The 25,124-nt window shown below is 24.5% G+C and overlaps 1 protein-coding gene across 1 annotated transcript; it reads right to left on the minus strand.

Annotated features, from left to right (window-relative positions):
• Positions 1-891: 891 nt before the first annotated feature.
• On the minus strand, positions 892-8,591 carry LOC145837040 (tear acid lipase-like protein). The gene is made up of 6 exons (XM_082944811.1): positions 7,422-8,591; positions 2,757-2,846; positions 2,230-2,627; positions 1,772-1,997; positions 1,260-1,453; positions 892-954 (listed from the first exon to the last, which is right to left on the minus strand). Exons 1-6 carry the CDS (start codon positions 8,578-8,580, stop codon positions 892-894), a joined length of 2,130 nt encoding a protein of 709 aa, XP_082800937.1. The 5' UTR covers positions 8,581-8,591.
• Positions 8,592-25,124: the final 16,533 nt, after the last annotated feature.

A 25,124-nucleotide genomic window follows, 5' to 3' on the forward strand; every position in this document is an offset into this window, starting at 1 on the left:
AAAAACTTGGTTTTGTTAAAACTTAAGTTTAGATAATCTAAATCTTTGTGAGAGCTTTTAAAGATAATTATAAATATATAACTAAAATCACAAAAAAACATCTACAATTATTTAGTTATTTTTAATCATTCTAAACAAAAAACTACACAGTAGATAACGGCAATTCAAGTTCTAAAAAAACAATTTTATACAAAAAATCTATTTATATATGAGCTTAATGTGTGAGTTGTTTTACAAACTGTTTTAGAAAATTAAAGTTGTTGTTAAAGAAAAGATCCTAATTTATTAACTAACATAAGTGACTTAAAAAACTAGGAAGCTTTAAAACTAATTTGTGCTTATAACAAAAAAAAATTATTGCAAGTCTATTAAATATATTTTCTGTATTTTAAAAATTTATCTATAATTTATTTTAATGAAATTAAAGAAAATTACTACATAAAAGTAGTCTTTTCAAGTAGTAAAGTTAAGAAAGTTGAGAAGTATTCAATAATAACTTATGTTTCAAAATAAAAAGTTGGTTTACGAAAAAAAAGTAAACTTAAATTAAACAAACAATCTTTTTATTATAGATTTTTAGATAAATTTAATCACAAAAGTTATTTGTTATACTAAAATTTTAAATGAGTTTGAAAAATAGAGACTAGTTTTTGTTTAACCAAGTATAAGTTATTAATAAAATTTTATGTTTTAAATCAACTTACTCAAATTTTTATGAAAATGTACAAATTTTAAAAAACATATAAAAATGGTTTAATAGTTTAAACTAACTAAAAGTCAAAATCAGCAACAATAATTTTTTCTTTAGTATCAACTAGTTTTTCATAGTGAATTTGAGGAGAAATTAAGTTTCTGTAAAAAACATTCAAACCATTTAGTCCTTGAATGCTTTCACTCGATGTGTTTGTACTTGAACTTAAAAGTATTGGGAGATTTTGGATATTCGTTAAGTTCCTAAAATAATTTTTTTCTGTTACATTTTTGTTTTGACTAAAAATTATGAGTGGGTTTGTATTGTTTGCACTAAGTTCATTTGTTCTTTTCAGCAACGAAGTATCAGAATCTGCATTGTTGTTGTAAAGGCTTTCATAACGTATAAAACATAGAGTTTTGTTGTTTTTAAACATCTTATGGATTGTTAGTGAGGATTCGTTTTTTAAATTTCTTTCTTCCATTTTCGTATAATAACTAAAACTGTCAGAGGTACCAAAATACAAATTAGGAGTAAAGGTTTTACTAGTTTTACCATTTGGTAAAACTTTTAACATTTTTAAGTGGCCGATTAAATCTTTTCCGCCAAAATATGTGAAAACAGCATTTGAGTTTGAAAGGTGAACAAAATCTGGTTTCAGCTTTTGAATAGCATCAGTAACACACCCGGTGTTGTCTTTTCCATACATGTCATGCAAATAGTTCGTGTTTAAAAATATTACTCTTAAAGACGAGTTTGATGCTTCAATGTTAGTTGAGTTGTTTAGACTTCTACAAGTAGGTACCAGTGGTGGTGTTGTAACACTTGTTACAATTGCACCAATTAAACAAAGTAGAACAATAGAAATTTTTGTTATGCTTTGTCTTTTATAAAACATTCTTTTTGATGTAACAGATGTAGTCATGTTTTTGACTGTTATAACCATTTCTGCAGTTACGTAAGAAAATATCAAAGCCCCGGCTTGAAGATAAATTATTAAGTTAAAACGACCTACAAAGTAATAAGTAAATATGCCTAGCTTAAATGACATGTTGAAAAAGTGTAAAAACACAAAGAAACCTCCACCTACAGATAACGAAACTGCTTTGACCCAATGAAGACCTGTTATTTTGGATACAAACAACAAGTGTGCGTCAAGAAGTCTAGTGAACACAAAAGGTAGTAAAACACTGTACAGGCAGGATCCGATGAGGAAGAAACTTCGGAGGGGAAAAACAAGCAGCAATGAGCCGATGCAAATCCACACGGACGCCATAACTGATCCTGAAATAAACGCTCCTTGATTCTGTTAAAATTGTTTTTGAAATTAAATTTTTTGTGCATTTTCGTTAAAATGTCAAAAAATATGTACTGTATAATAAAAAAGCTTATATACACATTTTGTTTTTTGCTTACTATAGCAATAATAGAGTGTTAATAAAAAAATTTCGCATTAACAAAGTATAAAAAATAAAATTTGATGTTAAATTAAAACAGTTACTAAAAATTAAACTTTCACGAATAGTTATAAAACTTACTTCTTTTAACTTATCGGTGTTCTGAGGCTTTCTTGATGGTTTTCCGTGATTTAGCTCAAAAGCACAAACAAAACAGCTAATTAAACATGCAAATATTATTAAAAACTCGTATTTCTCATCTTCATAGCCAGCAAGTCGTACAAAAGTATACGGTGAGGTGAAAAACTGCGTAAACAAAGATAACCCAGCAGCAATTCCTAGAGCTGATACAATTAAAGCAAGAGATAAATGATTGTTGTTAGCTTTACCATTTATTTCCGGAAGAGAACCCTGACTCACTTCAGTTTGGTTGACTTCTAAAAGCTCAATATTTACTTTGTGTTCATCGTTTGTGTTAGATTCTTGTTCTACTCTGTATGACGTTTTATCCCTTTTGTTGTGGCTGTTTTGCAGACAAGCTACACAACTTAATAAAAAGTTTAAAATTAAAACAGTCAGCATAAAGTAAACATTTTCACAGAACAAGTTTATTCCGCTCGAAGTAAGCTTTATTACCATTGTAATGAAGACTGCTAAGTACAACTCACCTGTTACACCAGATTCTTGACATGACCAAAACAAAACTAACAGAAGTTGAGCTAAAAAGACGGAAAGCGACAGCAGCATCATTCTAACTTCTGGTGTTTTATCTAAACTAGGTAAACTAGTTATAAAAATCAACAATGAAATCAAAACTAGTATTAAAGTTTTAACACGAATAGGTAACTTTCGTAATTTTCTCACGACGGGTATACACAACAACAACCCAGGACCGCAAATGGAAGTGATAAAAACTGTTGTGGACAGAATTCTGCGGTTTTTGTATTCAGAGTAGAAGTACACCCAAAAATGGGCTTCCATCAATGAAACTAAGGCACTAAATGAACAAGCAAGCGTAATAAGTCTGTTCACTGCACAAACTGAAATCAACCTAGGATTTATTCTTCGGTTTACCATCGAGTTGTTGCTTTTATTTTGAGTTTCCATTTTCATTTATAGCAAACCAAAAATAGCATAAACAAAAAAGCTAAAAAACAGTTTATATAGATTGAAAACATAAAAATATGAATTACAATAAATTATCAAAATGTTCGCAATACCTACAAAAAAGACTGAAAATAAAATTATTTTTTTGCTTCACAAAACTCTTAAATGACCGTACTTTATGTAAACATTATAAGTGAAAGTTTTTTTTTTTTAAACTGTGATATTTTTTTCTTTTGAAATATTAACAATTAAACTAAATATTTAACCTTTACGCACAAAAGCTAATGTACTTCTCATATAATAATAAATATTCTATTTAATACAAAAAACAAATCAACAATCATATCTGTGGTCTTTCAGTGATCGAGCTACTTACCACTTATTTGCTTAATCTATTTTCGGGTAGATGTCAAATTTGCACGAGGGGACCAAATTTAACGAAAATACTTTTGCACGAAGACACTTTTGCACGAGGGGACTAAATTGCACGAATACACTTTTCCACGAGCAGACAATTTTGCACGGAAACATTTTTGCACGGGTTGAATTTTTTGAATATATATTTTTTTTAACTTTGTTTTTTTTTACGTTTTTACTAAATCAGTTTTTTTTTTAATTTTTATTATTATTTGTAATAATAATTTTTATTAGTATTTTTTTTTACTATCACTGTTACCCCTAACCCTTACCCTCGGTCAGTAACACTTTTTTCTTTTAGTTTCATTTTCTGATTTTTTTTTCATATATATTTTTTCTGTTTTTTTTTACTCTAACGCAAAATTGTTTTCATGCAATTTTGTCCCCTTGTGCAAACTTGTCTTCGTGCAATTTTGACCCGTTCCGTCTATTTTGATATCGATTTTTTTTTAACTTTGAATAAACATAAACTTGAAAAAAAAGAAAAAACATACATTTACAAAATTAACAAAGTAAAATATAAAACTCAACTCAGAAACAATATTACTCGACAAATAAAGGTATTTAAATACATTTTTCTGAAGTGTTTTATTTTTTCTCATACAGTTAATATAACAAACTTTAAAACAAACTAAACTATTTATGCACCCTTGAAAAAAATGTAAGTAATATATAGAACAGAAATTTTTTCTAGAATTTTTTGCAACTAAGCTGAAATAATGTTTTGTAATTATGATCTTTGCCTTTTAAATCAGCTAATTATTTACAACAGATTTTTTTGATTAAAAACTTTTAATCTATCAAAAGTAAACAATTTTCTATAAAAACTAAAACTTAAGTAAATGATGCAACGATTAGAACCTACGTCATATTAAGTAATATTACAAACAATGACAAGAATGACAATTTTTTCAATAAAAATAACTAGATATGATTCTTGCGTTAATAATGATATTTTTGCTTTCTTCTTTTAATTTTGTCTCGACAATATAAGTAAATATACTAACTTAAGCTAAATATGATTCAAATAAATTTAAAGAAAAAATGACAAACTATGTAAAACTAGAGTTTAAAAAATAGCATCATATTTTTCAGTCTATCTATTAGACTTATAGTTAATACAAAGTTTGTATAAAAAACAACAAAACTCAAAACAAATTAGCTAGCTATTATACTAAACTAATTTTTATGGTTGTCTTATGCCTTAAAATAAAAAATATAAATTAAAATAAAGAAATCAGAGCAAAAGTTTCTCCTAAAAAAATGTTTTTTTTTATTCGTGACTAACTTTAAGAGTAAATTTATATCACGTTTTTTTATAGACAGTGCAACGACTTCCAAAATAACAGTTTGTTTTTATAGCTTTATCATTGTAAAGTATTCAAAACTTTAAACCATTACTAAAGCAAAAACTTTAGTTGTATAAATTTTATAACAGTACTTTTTATGATTAGCTAACTCAATCAATGTTAGTAAACATTATATAATAATGTTTAAACTTGTAGCTTTAATTTTGTGAAAAACAGTATATTTATATAGATTTTTTTTAATATAGTTTATTTTTGTCTTGTTTAATAAATATTTAAAGTAATCGTTATAATTACTTTTTATTGAATATTTTAGCAAAACCATTAACTATGTTATGTTAAATTTTGTTTAAACTTTTGTGCTTTGTTTTTTTGAATATTGAAACCAAGTAATAAAAGTATGTTTTCAAGTTTAAATTCAAATTATAGTTTAGTAACTTTTGTCATTCTTAATAAGATAAAATAAACTGCATAAAAGATTACAATAGTTTAAGAAAAGTTTTTTAAGAGTGAACTTACCTTGTTAATTACAAAAATTAATACAAATATTTAAAATCAGATATTTTGATGTTTAGTTTTATTTAATAAAACTATTCTTTATTTATTTTATGCTTTTGTTATGCTGCATTACTTCTGCTTGACTTAAATACAAACTTCCGTTTAATTTAATATCTGCTTGAAAAAAACGTTTCCTATTTTGAACAATTTTTTTCTAATAAAATTAAATTCTCATTCAATATGAACTTTTAATAAGCATTTTAATGTTATTCATCGTAAATATAAAACATATCAAACTTATAAAAAGAATTATTTCAAGCAAAAACTTTGGATGTCCTATCCAGATGATTAATCATTTAATGTACAATTCTAACTAAAAGCCAACTAAAATGCATTAGCTCAAAAATAAAATTTCCTAAACTACTTTAGACTATATACAAAATATAAACAAAACTTAAGTTTATGATTATTAAATACCATAAGATAACTTAGAGTATTCTAAAATAGTCATAAGATTAAATAGATTGGCTTCTAATTATTAAAACTTGTTTTATAAATAGAAAAAAAATTTATAAACTCTTTTAAACTAGTAAATTTATAACAAATTACAATAAAAACATAATAGGTCACTGGTATAGTACGTCATACTTGACACTTTTGATATTTTAGCCTACTGACTTTTTTGTTTTTTACTGCAAGCAACAAAGAGCAATAATTAAAAGATTGTTGAAATAATATAAGAACAATTTTAAAAGTATTCAGTTTATTAATAACTAACAAAGCTTTTTTTGAATAGTTAGCGTAGTTCTACGGAGTTTTTATACAAATGGACGAATATTTTTTATGCGTTATTTTACTAGTTTGTGTTCCTTTATATTTCAAATAAATTAACTATAAATTCGTTGTAAAATTAGAAATTTTACACTATTATTTAAAAGTTGTTTTATAGGAAAAATTGTTAAACTTGTTTATTTATTTAGTAAATAATCTAAGAAAAAAATAAGTAAAAACTACAAGAGGTTTTTAACTTAACTTTTTTACTGTGATAACTATTAAACACTGACTTTTATAGTTTCATAAGCTCGTAAGGAAATGTAAATGATGTTGACATTGTATATTAACTTAAAAAGTAATATTTTCAAATTTTACGCAAAGCTAGTAAAACTTTTGCTTAAAAAAAGTTAAAACTACTATGAAAAGTTTGTTTTAACTTTATCCTGTTTTAAGATTGTATATTTTTCTATAAAATTGCAATGGAAGTTGAATAATCTAAGTTTAAAAGCAAAAACTTAAAAAATACTTTTTCTTTTCTTTAAGTCAAGCTTATTTTTTTGAACTAAACAATACCAATGTTTTAATACAGGTGCAAAACCGAAAAAAAATGCATATAACAACTTTTAACTACTTAACTTTTTTTAAATCTCTTGATTTTATTTTCAATAAAAAATACTAATGCAAATGCCTATAATTTAATCAGTTAGAAAAGAAGTACTGTACTGTAAACACTAAAGTTAAAATGCATTGGATGCTATCGTATAACTTTATATAAAACTTATTTTTATATTTTATTCGAGCCGTATATTTAATTTATTACACTAATAAAATTTATTTAAATAGTTATTATTAACAAAAGAAAAGGCAATTTTTCAGTTTTTTAAGTTTATTCAAGCTAGAAGAACTACATAAGAAAAAACTTACAGCCTATCAAAACTGTTTTGCAATTGTTTTCAAATTTTATCTTTATGTATACTTAGAAACAGACATTAGCATCTTAAACTGAGTTTTTAAACTGTTTTGATCAATTTTTTTTTCTATTTATGTAAGTCATTAATTATTTTTACACTTTTAATGTTAGTTTCCAAAGCTCAATGTATTTAGTAAAACTAAAATCAGTATTTTCTTAGTGTTAGTAATTATTTCTAAAAGTTAAAAGTGTGTTTGTTACAACAACTTCTGAAACAAAACTTTAATTTAACAAAATTTGTAAAATTAAACTAAAAAAACGTGTAGGGGCATTGAAAGCATATGCAAAATCGAAATGGTTGTAGCCTTTAACTTCATAAAACTGATTAACATTCGGCAAATTATACGAAAGTGTTTTGCAGTCCTTCATTGTAACAACTTTATCATCTGTTCCGCAAAAGATATATGTGGAAACGTTAAACTCTTCAAAGTTGTAGTTTGGTGATACAAAAGATTTGTACTTGTGGTAATTTCCGAAATAACCATTATCATAAAACCTCATTCCAAACTTTTTTTTGTTTCGATCAACCATCTGCGTCCAGTGTTTCACATTTTGCAAAGAAGTACCACTGGGATCGTGGGCATTGTACACAGAAATTCTTGACAAGTTCAAGTTAGAGCTGTAATCGTTCCCTTCAAGCATGAACATGTCATTGTTACACATGTTCAGAATGCTGCAGAATTCTTCAGTTACTTTATTAAGAACGCTGGGGCTTTTTAAAATTTCCCCATGCTCGAAAGATCTGTCTAAAGACGGAAGGACGGTGATAAAATATCGAAGGTTTTTCAACGGTAACTTTATATTTGGTAGAAACGCAGCCGGTGCTAAGGCAAAAAAATTATCAACTTTTTCATTTAAATATTTGTTTTGAATTACACCAGAAAAAAATGCCACACACCCTTGTGAGTGACCAACAAAGTTAATCTTTGGCATTTTAGTAGTACTTATAATATAGTCAATCATAGCAGGAATGTCAAACTCGCCCATTTCATCGAAACTCCAATTCCAGAATTCGTCTTGATTCGGGCTGAGATTCTCATGCTTTCGAGAGTACTTGTTTCCACGAACATTTCCTAGCCACACATCAAAGCCAGCATTGTACAAAACGTAAGGTAAACTCTGGTTTCGAAGATTGAGGAGAAAAGCATCAGACGATGCCAGTAAACCGTGCAAAATTAAAATCGGGTATTTTTCGGCAGCTGAGCTACGCACGATTCTTTGCAGTCCAAGCACAAACCCGTCGTTTGTAGTGACGTAGTGTTCTTCTGCGGGTAGACCTTTTGAAATAATTAGTTCGGTGGCATTCAAAATTTTTTTAAGATTATTTACTTGTTGAGTATTGTTTTTCAAAAGTTTTGATTTCGAGTTTTGAATTAAACAAAACAAACTGACGACGACGACAATACGTGTAAGTTTCATTTTTTAGTTGATAATTATTATTTGTAAAAATATCATAAACATTTTTACTTTCTGCAGTTTTTTGATATACTTATCACACACAGTTAATTGAAATATTTTTCTATAAACTTTAATATGAGCATAAATAAAATAAATAATTTGGATAAAAAAATAACACCTTACTTTTAGATAACAGCAAAACTGTTTAAAGTAATGGTTGATTTATATACTGCAAAAAATATCAAATAAATAAGTGTTATAAAAATGTTAATGCTTTAATTAACACTTTAGTACAACAAAGTGTTTAAAAAATTAAACTTAGATAAAATTAGCTTATACACTTACAGCCTTAAACACTTTTAAAAATATTTTTAAATATTTTATCTCCAATTTCAGTTAAAAAAAAGGTATATCTTCTGAAACTAAACCAATACTTAAAACTTTAAACAATAATTTTACATATAATAAGTAAGTATTTGAAACGTGATTAATAACTTAGCTTTTGAAGATTGAGTCATACTTTAACGTTTTTGTTTTATATACAATTTAATAAACACTGTTTAAAAAAATAAGACTTTTCTAAATTTTTAGTAATTAATATTTCTCTCGAGACTAAAGTATAACAAAAACCTCATTAACTACTTTGTGTAAGTTTTGTGTATATAAAAAACATTATATAGTTATCATTTTAAACTAGGTTTTAAACTTGGCACAAAAAACTGTTAAAACAAGTAAAAAGATGATAGTAATAACTTTGTAAAACTACTGTTAAGAGTTTTTTTTTTCGAAAATCTAAGTGAGTAAACAAAATTCTATAAAAAATAAAAGTATTGCAATTATTTTTTCAAAATACGACAACTTAAATTACAGAGGTTCAAAAAATTTATCTTATAAACTTGTTAACTACTATCCAAGCGAAACGAATGAAAACAAAAAACACCGGAAATAAGTAAAATGTATTTTTTTCAAAAATTAACAACTAAGTTTTACTTAATCAGTTTTCACGTTGCTAAATCTAAGTTAACTTTTTTTCTAAACCCATGAACTCACATGTTTCAAATTAACGTAGTTTGCATATAAATCTTATCTTTATTTATTCTTAATATACCGACAAAAACACATTTAGTTTATTTTTTTATTACTATAACTATTAAATACTATACTATTTTACGATAGTACACTTAATGCAGTATTAAAATTAAAGTTTAGCTTTTTGTAGAATACTTAATTTAGGTTGTTAAAAAAAAAAAAGCTAAAGTAAATCTTAGTAAATCTTTTTTCTACTAATTAGCATTAGCATAAAATTGGCGTGGTGGAGCCTTAAGTTTTTTTGATAACTAACATATATAAAATGTTTAAATTTTTTGTTTATGAACTGGATAAAAAAAATTTGCCGATTTTTTTATCATTTAAGTCAGTTTTACTTGTTTTTATTACGAAAATTAAGGGCATAGGAAGAGTCCAACATTTTTTAATAAAAATTAACTTTATATAAATACTTTTATAAATTTATTTCTAAGCTTAGAGTATATAATATTAGATACTTTTTACACAACAATAAAAATTAATTAATTTTTGAGATATTTATTTTTTTTTTAATCCGGTACAGTCGTATAGAATTAGAAAATTCAAATGCCAATTTTTTCGGAATTTATAAAAAAAATTACTAAAAATCTATCTCTTCCTTCATTTCTAAAGCAGTTTACTTCAAATTAAATGTACTCTTCGATATTACAAACAACTTGTCGGAAGCAGATTTCTGAAAAACGGCCATAAATATAAAATATGATCGAAATTTAAAGAAAACTTTTTTTTGTTTATTTTTTATATTTTATTCTTTAAGAAATTAAAACACCCGTTTGAAACAGCTTGTTTAAATTTTTTAAAAACATTACTCAGAAAAAGTATGAAAACACTGCTTAAAAACTGAAGGAGGAGATAGATATTTGATGGAATAGTCTATTTTTGCCCTTTTAGTTTGCGCCTCTTATAAAAAATTTATTGAACGCTACAGTTTTTATAGCTCATATCTCAAAAGTTACTTTGAGTTTTAACAAACGGTAAAAAGCAACAAGTAGCTTATCTAGTTATGTAAAAAAAAAAGATTAAATATAAAAAAGTTTTGTACCCCCTCCTCCCTATGTCCTTAAACTATTTTCTGTCACAAGCTCTTGTATTTTATTATTCTTGCTACATGGAACATCAACAACAAGGTCTAATTGTTTAAAATCAAAATAAAAATCTTATAAAAATTAATATGTAACATTTTTGTATTTCAATGTTTAGCAGGTTGAAATCTCAAAATGTTCAAACATAACGTATTTTTTAATCCCGTCATTAGGAACCACATACCACCAATTGACATATTAGTTAAATTAATATGAATATAAAAGTAGATGATCGCTAAGAATTATTTCAACAAATTATTTAACAGTTTTTTTTAAACAAATGTAATTACTATTTTTTTAAACTTTATGTAATTTTAAAATCCTAAATAAAAAATTTTAGTGTTATTTTTTTACACAGTTGATTAATTTTTTATTTTTCGTGGAACAAAAATCCATGGTTTTTTTTTCGGTAATTATTTCTAGCTCTTGAATAAGAAAGAAGGTAAAAACTTTAATTAAAAAAATCTATTCAGTATCATTTTAAAATAAATTCAAAATTAGTTTATTTATAAATATGATTAATTGTACTTCTACTGATTAAAATTGACAAAAAGTTGATCTACTGATCAGAAAATTTAAAACAAAACTCAGTTTTATTAAAATTCTTAAATTCTTTGTTTGATAACTATATATATAAAAAAAGTAATTAAGGAGCATGAAATAACTTAATTTGAGACATACTTTCCTTTTAAATTGCACAGATACTTAATCTGCCAAGTGATGTGCACTAAGTACTTATGTAGTAAAATTAATAATACTTAAAATATTTTAATACAGGTAAAAATCAAACTTTCTTATGCATAAATAATTATTTCTTCGTAGAATACTTTTAAATAGAGGTGTGCAAATTAGATATTTATTTCACGACCGGTTTCGGTGGCAAAAAATTGAGACCTCTTCAAGCAAAATAAAATATTAAACTGCACATAACAATGTTATTTAACTATAATGTTATTTAAAAACTAATTCATGCGTAATAATCTAAACAAAAACTAAAATGTTACATGTTCGAAAATTCAAGAATGTTAGAGTATATTTAGGTAAAATTGGTACTAGTTTTAAAACGAATTGAATTAAATTAATATAATGAGTCATAAAAATGAATTAAGAACTTTTGTTTTTCTTTAAGCTTAAAGATATTTATATCTTGAAATTTTTCTAAATGAAATTAAAAACTATCTAAAATTGTAATTTTAAGCCAAGAATCAAAAAAACATTCACAAAACTCAAAGTTGCTGAAAATTTTAAAATCTAATTTGTGTTAAGTTAATGTAACAGTCAAAATTTAACGGATTTAAGAACTATCTAAGAAAATTCTAAATATTTATCTAAGTTGAATTAAGAACTATCTAAAAAAAATTAATTTAAATCAAATATCAATAAAAATACTTAAAAAAAATATTAGTGACAATGTAGCTAGTTCAAAAATAGTACTACTTTTGTTAAAATGTTTATACTAAAATAATATGTACATTTTTTTATCTTTTTTTTTTAATTTTCAAACCTTCTTATTTAGAGCTGAAATTTGATTACTGATATGGAAACTTTTTTAAAACGTTCTTTAAATTTCATTTGCTGAACCTGAAAAGGTGGCTATTTTGGTTAATCAGAAGTAATAGTCTAAAACGAAAGTTTAATAAACAAAACTAAAAATAACCTGTAGAATTGTTTTTTTTTAATATAAGTATTGATTTTTTGTAAATAACTTCACTTTTAAATTATAACTTTCAGCCACGAGCGTTAACTTAGCCGTCCTGGACATGACTTTAAACTGTTCTGGTGTACGACTCGATAACTAAAAGGTTTTTTCGTGCACCAGGTTCTTGGACCAAAATTTTTGAGCGTATTTTTGTCGTTCAATAAACAATACCATTTGTTGGAAATTTTATAAAAACTCAAAACTTTATTTCCAATAATTTTCTTTATCTTTAAAGCTAACTAAGTTTTCTTTTTATTATAGAGAACGTTCCTTTGCCTTCAATTTAAAAATAAAATCCATCGGATTGGGGTTTGACTTTTTGAGTAGGGAGAGCTTCTTTGAAAAAAATAGGTTTTTTTGGATATTTTTACTCAAACCGTTGTTGTAGCCAAAATATATCTTTTTCAAATATTCTTACTTATCTGTGATTTCAATGCTTCGTTTTTTTAAACTTCTTAGTATTTTTACAAATATGAATGGTATTTTAATTTTAAAGACCCTCAATATTCAAACCGTCACTGTAGCAAAAAAAAAATATTTTTTTAAGTTTTTGAATACAACTATTAGTGATCAGTGGCGTAGCGTGGTATTTTAGTCAGGAGGTGCGCAATTTTTTTTCTCAAAAAATCCGCTAAATTACAACTTTTGTAATTAGCTATAAAAAGATCTTTTTATAAGTAAAATAATCAAAATAAATTCATTAAGTAAAATAAGTTCGAAGTAATTGTTTTAAAAAATACTTATCTATTACAAAATTTAAGAATTTAGAAAAATTGAAATTTCATTAGAATTACTTATACTTGCACAAATGTAAACGTACTAAATAAAAATTGTTTTTACTACTTACTGTAAACTTTATATCTTTAAAAATTAATATATTCAATAAAACGAAAGTATCTGTTTTATTTACGAAAAAAATATCAATCTCTTTAATATAAAATACAACAGTGATAACAACACCTCATTGCACATAATTTAAATAAAGTTACACAGAAGTTAAAATAGACCAACTTCATAACTGTTATTACAATTTATTACAACTTTGTAAAATAGTTAAAAGTATACTTTTTAAACTTAATTCATCTTATTGTATTTGTTTAAAATAAATATCACAAACAAAGTTTATTTCTTATAGGCCGACACGCTTTTTCTTGTATGTTTACAAAATAAAGATCAGAAAACTAGCAGTAGTCTTAACATTTATTGTAACATAAAAAAAAGTTTTAAAATTGTTTAAATTTCCCTTAACCGTGACGTATCTTTGTAAGCTTTTTGTAGAAAAATCTGTCGTAAGGTTATACTACTGCGGTGCTCTAATTAGTTGCGTTCTTTTTGAGTCTAAATTCTTATGAAGTTAATGAAGTTATAAAATATTTCCTTATGGAGTTTTTCATCAACATCGGTGCGCACTTTCGCTTGCGCACCGAATCAATATATTGGATAATTTCCCTAACTTGTCACTAATTAGTATTTAAAATTATTAAAAAGCCCCTGTTAGTGGTTATTACAAATACTCTTTTTTTAAAATCTTTTTATGCAAGACATGACCCATGCACGTTTTAATACAATAATCATTATTTAACGCTCGTCTTAAGCCACAAACAGTTTTTAACGTCCGTTTATATGAAAAATTAAACTTGTTTTAATTGAAAAAAACTTACAGTGTTGGTTACAAAAATTAAGTTTGATAAACTATTTGAATATGAAAAAATCATACAGTTACTTAAAATAAAAAAGCGATAAATGTTTTTTTAAAACTTCTATAAAAAGTCAATTGAACTTCATTTTTGTTGCATACTTTTAATTAAAAACTAAAATATTTTTCTTAAAACTTTTAAGTTATAAATGAAAATATTTAAAACTTTTGGTATCAAAGTAGTAAAAATAGGTTAATGATATATATACTCTAACAACTTATGCAAAGAACTATTAACTATATTCTATAAACCTAAATTATATATTTCTAATATGATTAAATTAAGAAAATTCATTACTACTTAGTCTAAAAAAGTTACTAAACTACAAGTTAACATTGCAGCAAAGATGCTAACTATAAATAAAAAACTACAATAAGCATGATTAACATGTTTAATAAAACTGTTAGAATACTAGTTTGATACTACTTAGTTCTTGCTTTTGTTTAGCGGAACATTTTTTGGTATAATTTTAATTTATTCAAAAATAATTCATTGTCTTAAAAATTTAAAATACTGTTATTTTAAAAATTAAACAAATCCATCGTTTTAAAACTTTTTACAAAATTTAAATGTTGAATACAACTAATTCTCTTGCTTAGTTATTATTAAAAAAAAAAAGATTACTTAACGTTTTTACATCAAATCTTTTAACGTATTAAAATAGTTAAAAAAACTCAATTACGCTTCTTAACGTTTAAAAAATTAATAGTTTGAAAAAATAACTTACCATAATAATGTTTTGTATTTAAAACAATATAATAAGTTTAATAAAAAAAAAAAATTATTTCAAGTTTATTTATGAAATATGTACGTTTACTCTGGATATTTTGCTAGAAAAAGTTATTATGTTTTATAAATTTAGTTTTATTAATATTCAAAAAAATTTATGCTTTCTGTTAAACTAGATAAAATCTCTAACTTTATTTTTTTTAAGTACAAAAAGGCTGGACGCAAATGATAGGTATATTTTTCAAAATATTATAAAAGCTGTTTCTTAAATTTTTAAATGATAGTTTAATACATTTTATCTGTTGTTTAATTCTTTGAGAAATGAATATAATTTTTTTTTGTGTATTTTTAAAAGATTTCAATTTTTAAAAATTATTTTTTGATGTTTATATACTATTACTACATATTTTAGTACTTTTACAGCCCTTGTTTCAGTTTTATTTTTTTTTGATAAAACTCTTTACAGTTTTTATAAACTTTTTTATTTCTTACTAAGTAACAAATTATTGTAAAGTATAATAAGTTTTGTAACTAGTATCCCGCCTTTGTTATGGGGAAAATGTAAATAAACACTAAAATGTCTTAATAACTAAGAGTAATTTTTTATCAAGGAAGAACATTAAAATTATTAAAATAACTAAATAATTTAAAAAGATAAGCGAAAACTACATAATAAATGTTGTTTTTCCAGTTTATATTGAATTTAACTTCATTACTTGAATTTCAAATACACTTTATTAAGTTAAAACTATTTTCAATGTCAATTTCATATGCAATTTTATTCATTTAAAACTCAACTAATCTTATATAACATTTTCTCAATATTTATTTTTTTTTTAGAATATTAGATTAGTCCATTTAGTGTTATTGGCATTATACTTTAAGTTGACAAAATAAGAGAAAAACATGACAGTTTGAAATTTACACAAAAAACACACTTTTTTCATAGTTTCCAATACTTGTTTAAATGTTTTTGTTATAAACAATTAAAATTAGCATATTAATGGTTTAATAAATGGGGGGGGGGGGGGCCACTAAACCTGAAAAAAAACATGGAAGTTGAAACTTTAGGCTATAAAAACCTGGAGTTTGAGTAATTTTGAAAAAAAAAACTAGAATTTTGAACAAAATCAATAAAAAACCAGAAGTTAAGTTTAAGTTTTAAACAATTTTTTCATGCAGTAAAATTTCAATTTGACCCAAAAAATTATCATATAGATAAAAATTTTGTCATCATCAAAAGTTTATTAATTAAAAAGCATCTTTAAAGTAGCTTTACAGTATTTTTCAATTTTTTTATACAATTTAACAAAGATTTATACATTGAACTTAATTTTGAACTAAAAATAAACTCAAAAACGTGTACTTTCAAAAGTCTAGAAGAAATTTCTACAAAACCAGTGGCCACCCTATTAAAAAATCTTTTCAAAGTCAATAAATATAAAGTTTTTGATTAAAACTGGTTCTAAAATATCAAAATACTGAATCTTAGACAGCTAAATGTCATTAAAAAAAATTGTACTGAAGTTTGCAAAAAATAAGGAAAATGTCTATAGTTTTTTTTTAAAGTATCAAAATGGCCTGAGTCATCCTAATGTTTTAAAACATTTTACTTTCTCTTGAGTTTTCATGAGTGTCAACTCTCAGTGAGTAGCAACTCTCGACATTAATTTAATATTAGTAAAATCTGTTATTTTATAATTAATGATATATTCTGAAGTAATTAGCTTAAGTTTATTTCTCGGCTTTTTGAAAAAATTATTAAAAATTGATTATTCTCATATTCTAATAATGTCAATGATGCATTGTTTGTCTAAATTAAGTTTTTTTTTCAACTTAGGTTTACATCATTGTTGGATTAGTTCAAAAATGAATAAAACATAAAACAGACTTGCTTAATCCTTTTATCAACAATTAATAAAGGTATCTCTATATATATTATTTTTAACTTTATTACCAAAAACTGTCCTATGTTTCAAGCAAATATTACAACAGGTTTGCCACACACTCAGGATAACTAGGATATTTTGAATTTGTTTTTGAATTCAGGCTGACTTAAGATAGTTTTTTTTTTTTGAAATTTCTAAAAGTATCAGTTATTTTTAGATTTTAAATGATGAGATTTGGTTGTAATATTTTGGTTTTTTTATAACCAATTTTGTGCAGAATTTGATTTTGATACGTTTTTTAATTTTTCTAAGAACTTGAAAAACTTAAAATGACTCAAAACAGTTCAAGGTCAATTAGAACAGTTTTTTTTGACTTAAAGAGTGGCAACCAACCCTGTAATAACATAGAATAAATTTACCAGTATGAAAAAAGAACATCATATTAATCACACCATTGAAGTCAAAACACTCTAATGAATCTAAAATCATAAATAAGTGTAAAAAGTTTCTGATAAGTTTGTCTAATGTAGTAGAATTTTATCCTACCTATAAAACAATTTTACAGCTTGACAAAATTTAATATAGTTATTGAGAATTAATGTTTGTTAGTTTAATGGGCTCCATATGAAAATTTCAAAAAAATAAGATGAAGTGTTTTTAATACATTTTCCTACATTTTTAACCAATTTCTGAAGTAAAAATGAAAATACTTTAACCAACTAATCTGCAATTAAAATACCAATTTATATAACTTAAAGTTTTCTCTGTTGTCAAAATGTTTTATTTTTCATTAACCAACTTATTGATTTTTATTGGTCAAGTTGTTTTCAAAATCAACATGTGAGGGTTGCAAAACTGTTGAGGGCATAGTGGGGGGTAAATCACTTTTTTCACAATTTGTTCTTATTTTATTGTTTTTTAACTTAGCTACAAATTGCTTTTTTACAGATTTTAATCTCAAAATAAATTTTGAGATATAGCCGGTCAAAGTCAGAGACTACAATAGGCTCCTTATGGAAGGCGCAAACTAAAACAGCAAATAACTAGAAATCAGTAAAAATCTACCTCTTCCTACGTTTTTTGAGGTAACTACTTCAAACTTTCAGGAAATGTTCCTTGCAATATTTGAAAAATTCTGTTAGAACAAAATTAAAAAAAAAATTACAAAAAGATAAAAAAAAGTTTTTGTTTTTTAATATAATTTTTTAATTCTATTTCGACAAAATTTTCTGGATATTGCAAATAACATTTCCTGAAAGTTTGAGGTATTTATCTCAAAAAACGTAGGAGAAGATAGATTTTTAGTGAAATCTGCACATTAATTAGTAAATGTAAAGTCCTTTGCTCACCAGATAATTAAGTAAATACTTAAAAAATAGTATTGTAATGATAATTAGACTAGTTAAATAGTGTCTAAAAATATTTAAAATAGAAAAAAAAACTTAAGATAGACATTTGTTCTAAAAAGATCCAGGCCTATAGAAAATAAAATTTATTAAAATTTTGTCTATTTAATTTTATGGAACGTCTTTTATATTAACTTAGTTTAACACTACAAAAGACACAAATACTTGAGTTGAAATAGGTTTCAAACCATTAAAAAAAGTGGCCTCCTGGTTTGTAGCATCTACATTTTTTTTGTTTTTTACTGTTTAGCTACAGCTTAAATAAAGTTCTATTTAGTTTCAATTGTATTAAACAAGTAAATATGACCTTAGTTTGTTCAAAAAGCTCAGGATACTATGAATTTTCTGCTAAGTGTTTGTTGATGATAAAACAATTCCTTTGCTGATAGTGATTATATATGTTTTTAAATAAATAAAGTTTTAAGCAATCTTATTTTCTCAATTCTGTTGTCTCTAATTAAGCAATGGTAGAAACTTTAATACAACTTTGATCTTTTTTACTACTAGTATTTGAGTTGGCTTAAACTCTACTCATACAATTAAATGTTTTACTTAAATGTTTTTTCTTCAAACATTGTCAACCCTGTTCAAGCAGGCAAACAATACTTGATGATATTAAATATTTGTAAAAGGTAAATTCACATATAAAAAACTTGGTAAGTAAAAATTTAAAATTTGTTTAACTGAATAACAAATATTTACATAAAAACTTATTAAGAAACAAGTTATCAAATTCCTGTGTATCTAAGCATAGCCCTTTTTTAATTATTAGAGGATTTTTTCCAATGCTTTTATACTTTTGAAGAGCTAATAGAGAAAAAATTGTAAATAATAGCAAATTACCGTTTTCTTTCTTATTAAAAATTATCATGAAATTATTATAGAATTTACGCTAAATAATACCATAGTTTGGTATGTAAAATTTTACATTTGTTTAATTATATCTATCACACTAGACATTTCTAGTCAAAAATTCTAAGTTGTTAATATACTATTATTATTTACTTTTTGATCAATTAATCAAAACTAATACACTCAATAAATTTTTAGTAACAATCATTTTTCTTGTAAAACTAAACATAATTTTAATGTTTATATACAAAAATTACATTCTTAAACTGAAAATTGTTAATGTATGACTTCTGAAAGAATCAGTTAAAGTAATGGTATAACAACTTAATTTTTAGAAAATACTTTGTAAAGCATTTGCTTTAATTCAATGATAGGTATTATATTAATAATTTTTTGTAAAAACATCTTTTTATAAATTTAAGGCAACTGTGGGCCAAGTGTCAAAGTATTATGATGATTGTACAAATTTTAGAATTTTTAGTATATATTAAGATAACAAGTTTTTTTAGTTACTGATTTTTACTTATATACTTTGCATTGCACTTTATACAAGGAAAGTATTTAGTTCACAATTTTTATTTAAATTTTACTTAAAAAAAGAAAAATTTAAGCCACAAAAGCATTTGTCAGCTAAGATAGTTTAATATGATATGTTACTTTCCAAAAACGTCCTAGTATGTCCACCATTTTTTGTTTTGATCTTGTACTTGATAACAACTAAAAAAAGTTAATAACTTTTGGTATAGCTCAACATTTTTTTTTTATTTACTTATATGATGTTTTGTCTTAAGCAGCAATCAGTAGCTTTTAATTGCTTTGAAAAAATAAAACATCACACATACCTTTAAACAGATATAATGATCTAAGCTAAAAAAATTGAATTTTTTTTGATTCGTTTTTATTACTTCCAAAGGTTGCTTACAATGTATTCTAATAAAAAAACAAGGTAAGTCCTTCCATATTACCTTTCTTTAAAAGCTAAAAGTTAATTTAGTTATATTGAAATTATGGTTACATCTTTTTACAGTTCTATGTTGATTAATATTATTCTATTTGTTAATCCTAGGAACTAACTGATGTACACTTTAAAAATAGTAATTTAAAAATTTCAGTTATTTATAAAAACTGTTACACAATGCATTATGATTCAAGTTTCAGACACAATGTAACTAAAATTGATTTGACCAAAATAGCTGATGATGTTTCAGTCACAAAGCTAGAAGAACTATCTCAACCAGCCCATGATGATGTTAAACCAATGGATTTTAGTTTTGGAAACGAAGTTGGTGATGAAAATGATCCAACAAATATTTCAACATTAGACATGTTGCAAGACGACACCACAAGTACTAATGAAGATGAAGAAATGATGATTGATGATGGAGTTTCCAGCAAACTTTCATTATATAAGCCGTTTAACGAAATTAAAGAAAACATAAAAAATCCCAAAGAATATAAAAGACTACATAACTACGTATATCAAGAACTGAATGATGATGAGGAACCAAAGCTAAAAAAGAAAAGATCCCTAAAGTTGTGGTGCAACAATAAGACTAGTAACAGTTTGGTTAGCACAAAATGCATTTCTATAGGGGCTTTTCTTAATAAAAGTTACTTAAATAAATATTTCAGAGATGACATTGCTGAGAAATTTGACAATCTCTATAAGATTGAAAATTATTGTAACCATAATTCTAACTGTAAATTTAAAAGCCTTAATTCTAACAACAAATCCTCAAGTGTATTACCTAGTTTGAAAAAGACTTTTAGTAATTCTTCAATTATAAAAATTTCCAAGCAACACTGTTATGAATATATGGTTGCATTGTCCTATTTCAAAAGTACCCACAATACAAACAAAATACATGGTAGACAAATGTCTGATGGAGTTTCCAGGCTAAACCTACTACATGACTTTTTTCAAATGAAGTTACCTAGATCAATTCAAGAAATTACAGACTCCAGTAAATTTTATAATGATCGTAAGTCCAGAAGGAAAAAAGCTAAACTTGACAATTCAAAGTATGGAAATGATTTTTTAATGTATGGAGAATCTTTACATACTCGTGTTTCTACTGTTAGATGTTCGTTTAAACAAAACTATAATAAGTCCAAAGACTTTGAATTTTATAAGACACATGATAATTTTTACAAGAAACAGTGGTATAAGACTTTAAAATTAGCTAATGATTATTTAAAAACTCCTGACATTCAAAGACAACCTGTTTATAAGTCAAAAATGTTTGACTTTGAAGAATTTAAAATAACCTTACCAGACAAAAACTGTGATTATAATGGTGAGTATTCGAAATGCAGTTTTCACAAGCTTAAAAAATTGTATTTAATTGGCAGTTTTTTAACAAATACTGTTAAATGTGCAGTTTTTACCTGCGGTATCTTATAAAAAAGTTTTAATAAAATACTAAATTAGACATATTAGATGCAAAAAATGATCATTTGTTTTATAAAGTGTTTATTTATGTACTTGAATTATTGAATTAACAAATAATTTAGATGATATCAAAAGTTTTTTAAATTCCTCTAATATAAAAAAATCTAATGAAACTTGTTCTATTCTAATAATATGTTATAAATTATCTCAAACTGATGTTTTTTTCATTAACTTTATTTTCAATGTTAATTAGTTTAGCAAAACTAATAAAAGAAAAGTATTTTTCTATATAGCAAAACACTTTTACTGGAAAAATAAAACATACTTTTTATATTTGGTTGTAACAACAATTGAAAAATAGTAATGTTAGTATATCTATAATATATAGTAATGTTAATGCTTATTAAAAAAGTATTGTATTTAACTCAATAAATTTGGTTACTACGTTTTATATTAATTAGTCAGTTAGCTTTTCGTTAGTGTTTACAATTTAAACATGATATTATTGATATGTATTGTCAACCTTATTTAAAAAAAAAATCGAAAAGAGTAGTTTATAGTTAGGAAATGCTTATGAAAACAAAATTAAGATTTAGGGTATTGTGGATCTAAAGCTATCTTGTTGGTTGTTTAGTATAAAAGATTATTTTTGTTGTTGAATATATACGGAATTAGTAGTCTACTACTAGAAAATTAATAAATTTCAAACATTTTACAAATACCACAATAAACGTAAAGCTTTTTAAATGTAAATAAAAACCTTTGTTCATTAACTCCAGCATTATTTACAGTCAAAAAATGATTTTCAGTGCTTTACTATATTTAGTTAATGAAATTTAACTAAATTATATTTGCTATGTTATTCAGAATGAAGTATCTTAGTTTTAAATCATCAATATTTAAAAATTATTATTTCTTTTATTACCTTGCTTATATAGTAAACTTCAAGAAAAAAATAAATATACTGTATAGGACAGTATCGAAAATATTTTAATTATTCTAGGGAGCTAAATAGTTAATTAAGAAAAAAATCTAATTTTTAAATAAAAATCTATCACTTTGTTGTCACGACTAAAGTTCATCATAATCATATTTTAACAACAAAACTGATTCAATATCCATTTCTTGATAAATAAGCTTAAGTTTAATTTTTTGAACACTAAAACGTAACAAATAAGATTTTCTCCCTAAAATTGTAGTCCATCTACATGTGAACAAAACATATTTTATAGAAGCGCAAGAAGATTGTTGTTGTTACTGTGGATTTAACTGGAAATCTTTGGACCGAGCAGAACGAATAATTCACATACGAAGACACACTGAGCCTTGCAAAACGACTTTAATAGATATAGAATAGCTATTCAAAATATATAAAATTTAATTTGTGTACGATTATTTTTTGTAGGTTTTATTAATATGCTTAGTTTAATTTATATTGAGTTTTCTTGCCAATTAGATTTCGAGCTTTAGTTATTTTGATTAATGAATAACATTGTGTTACTAAAATTTTTACTTTAGATTATTTTTATTTATACTTTGAAAAATTATGAAAAATTGCAATCGACTTTTCTAATCGTAATAACTTTTTTTTTATATTACTTCAACGTATAAGATAACCTTGTGATTAAGCAAAGATTATGGTTTTATATCATACTTTGAAGTTATTTATAATTAAAAAAGGTATAAAAACGATTTTTGCTTAAATCTTTTTTCCCAATAACTTACAGCAGTTGTAATTTTTTTATTTTTGAGAGTTTTGTCGTATTTAGAAAAAGGGTATATTAAATCATAAACTGTTCAGTTTAAAATTAATAAACTACTAACATGAAAATACGTAGGTAATATTTATGAGCATAAATAGTAAAGTTTTTAAATTAAAATATGTTTTATGTTATACACTTAATAAGTTAAAAAAAACGTCTTATGTACTATTAGGTTACTTAGATATATGTTATTTTAATAGCAGTGGATTTTTGTGATAAAAAGGATAAATAAAAAGTTTAGTTAATATAAAATCCATATAATCATCATTAAAAAATTATTATTAAATTTGTTCGAATACAACCAAATCGTAAATAACGGTGAATAATTAATTATTAAAAAAAGGTAATGTCAACTAATGGCTATATTATTTTATGGTAACTTTTATTAAATATAGTTAGTGTATACTAATTTTATTTAAATGTAGCATCAGAAAACACAATTAGAAGTAAAAACTATACTTATGCCACCACTGTTGTTGCAATATAAGATTCAATGTGAAATCATTCAAGTTCTAGTACAATAACTACATTTATTTATAAAAACATTGTGCTACAAATTGAGAAAATAGATTTTTATCACTAAAAACGTATTAATATTAATTAAAACTTTAATTTTTAAAGCAAGGGTTAGGAGCTTTTTTACAAGAAATAACATTGATACCGTATAAAGCTAAAACAAAATACAAGTTAATTTTCTATTAAGTATAACATTGTTAATTACTTATTGAAACATGTTCATTTATATTAAAGTTTTCTGATACAGCACTAAATAATAAAAAAAAAATTATAGTGGAAGACCTTTAACTTTCAAGAAAACTTGTACAATTTGAAAGTACTATGAAAACTAGAATTTTAAACAAAAAAAGAATGTTTTTTTAAAACACCTTCTGTTTTCTTTAACAAAACTAAAGGCTTCCTTCGAAAAACGGATTTAATAAGTAGTGTCAAACATACTATAAAAATTTGAAAAGGGTTTAAAATAACTTTTAAATTAAAGAGATATATATTTTTAGTAGAATAGTGTTTTTCTTCTGTTGTAGTTTGTGCCTTCTATAAGGTACCTGTTGAACTCACCATCTTGAATCCTCATATCTTGAAAGTTACTTTGTTAAGCAGTTATAAATGTCTGGTAGCTAAAACAAAACAAGATTAAATTAGAAAATAAAAACTATGTGCCCACCTAGGACCTTACAAGTCTGATAATGCTATACAATTTATTATAAGCAAAACTAAATAAAAAAATAAGTATAGTAGTTTATGAAACATATTTTCTGTTAACTTAATTTAATACCATGTAGAGGTTAACCATTTTTTATGAAATATAGTATTTGTATAAGGGACTAAGCTTCCAATTGTTTTTTACCTAAAAAAAATTCAAAGTAATTTTTGAGATATAAGCAATCAAATGTAGAGAGTTTAATAGGTTCTTCATGGTAGGAGCAATCTAAAAATGTGAAAATAGGCTATTTTACAAAAATCAATCTCTTTCAGTTTTTAACAATTTGTAAGAAACATATTTTTAATTTTCTATAACTTTATATCAGAAAAAAGGTTTTATTTGTTGTCATTTTTTCAATCTAAGGGTTGCCACTCTTAGAAGCAAAAAAACTATCTTGAGTGACTTTAAATTGTCTTAAGTCATCCTGTATTTAAAAAAATCTCTTTTAAATAAAATTTTCAAAACCAATAAAAATCCAGTTCTTGAACAAAATTTGTTATAAAATACCAAAATATTGAAACCTAAACAACTAAATTTCATTTAAGATCTAGAAAAAAATATGTCCTGTTTTTTTTAATCTTAAAATTATCCTGATGTTTTATAAGAAAACAAAACGATCCTGAGTCTATAGAAAAAATAATAATATCCTGAGATTTTATATAATTTCCAAATATTCTGATTGTGTGGCAATTCTGAAATCTGCAACCTACAAGTTGTTCGTAATGATGGAACGGTAATTTGAAGTTAATTT

Source organism: Thalia democratica, chromosome 1 (genome assembly GCF_965202585.1).
Source record: "Thalia democratica chromosome 1, ktThaDemo2.hap1.1, whole genome shotgun sequence".
In the NCBI taxonomy this organism is placed as follows: domain Eukaryota; kingdom Metazoa; phylum Chordata; class Thaliacea; order Salpida; family Salpidae; genus Thalia; species Thalia democratica.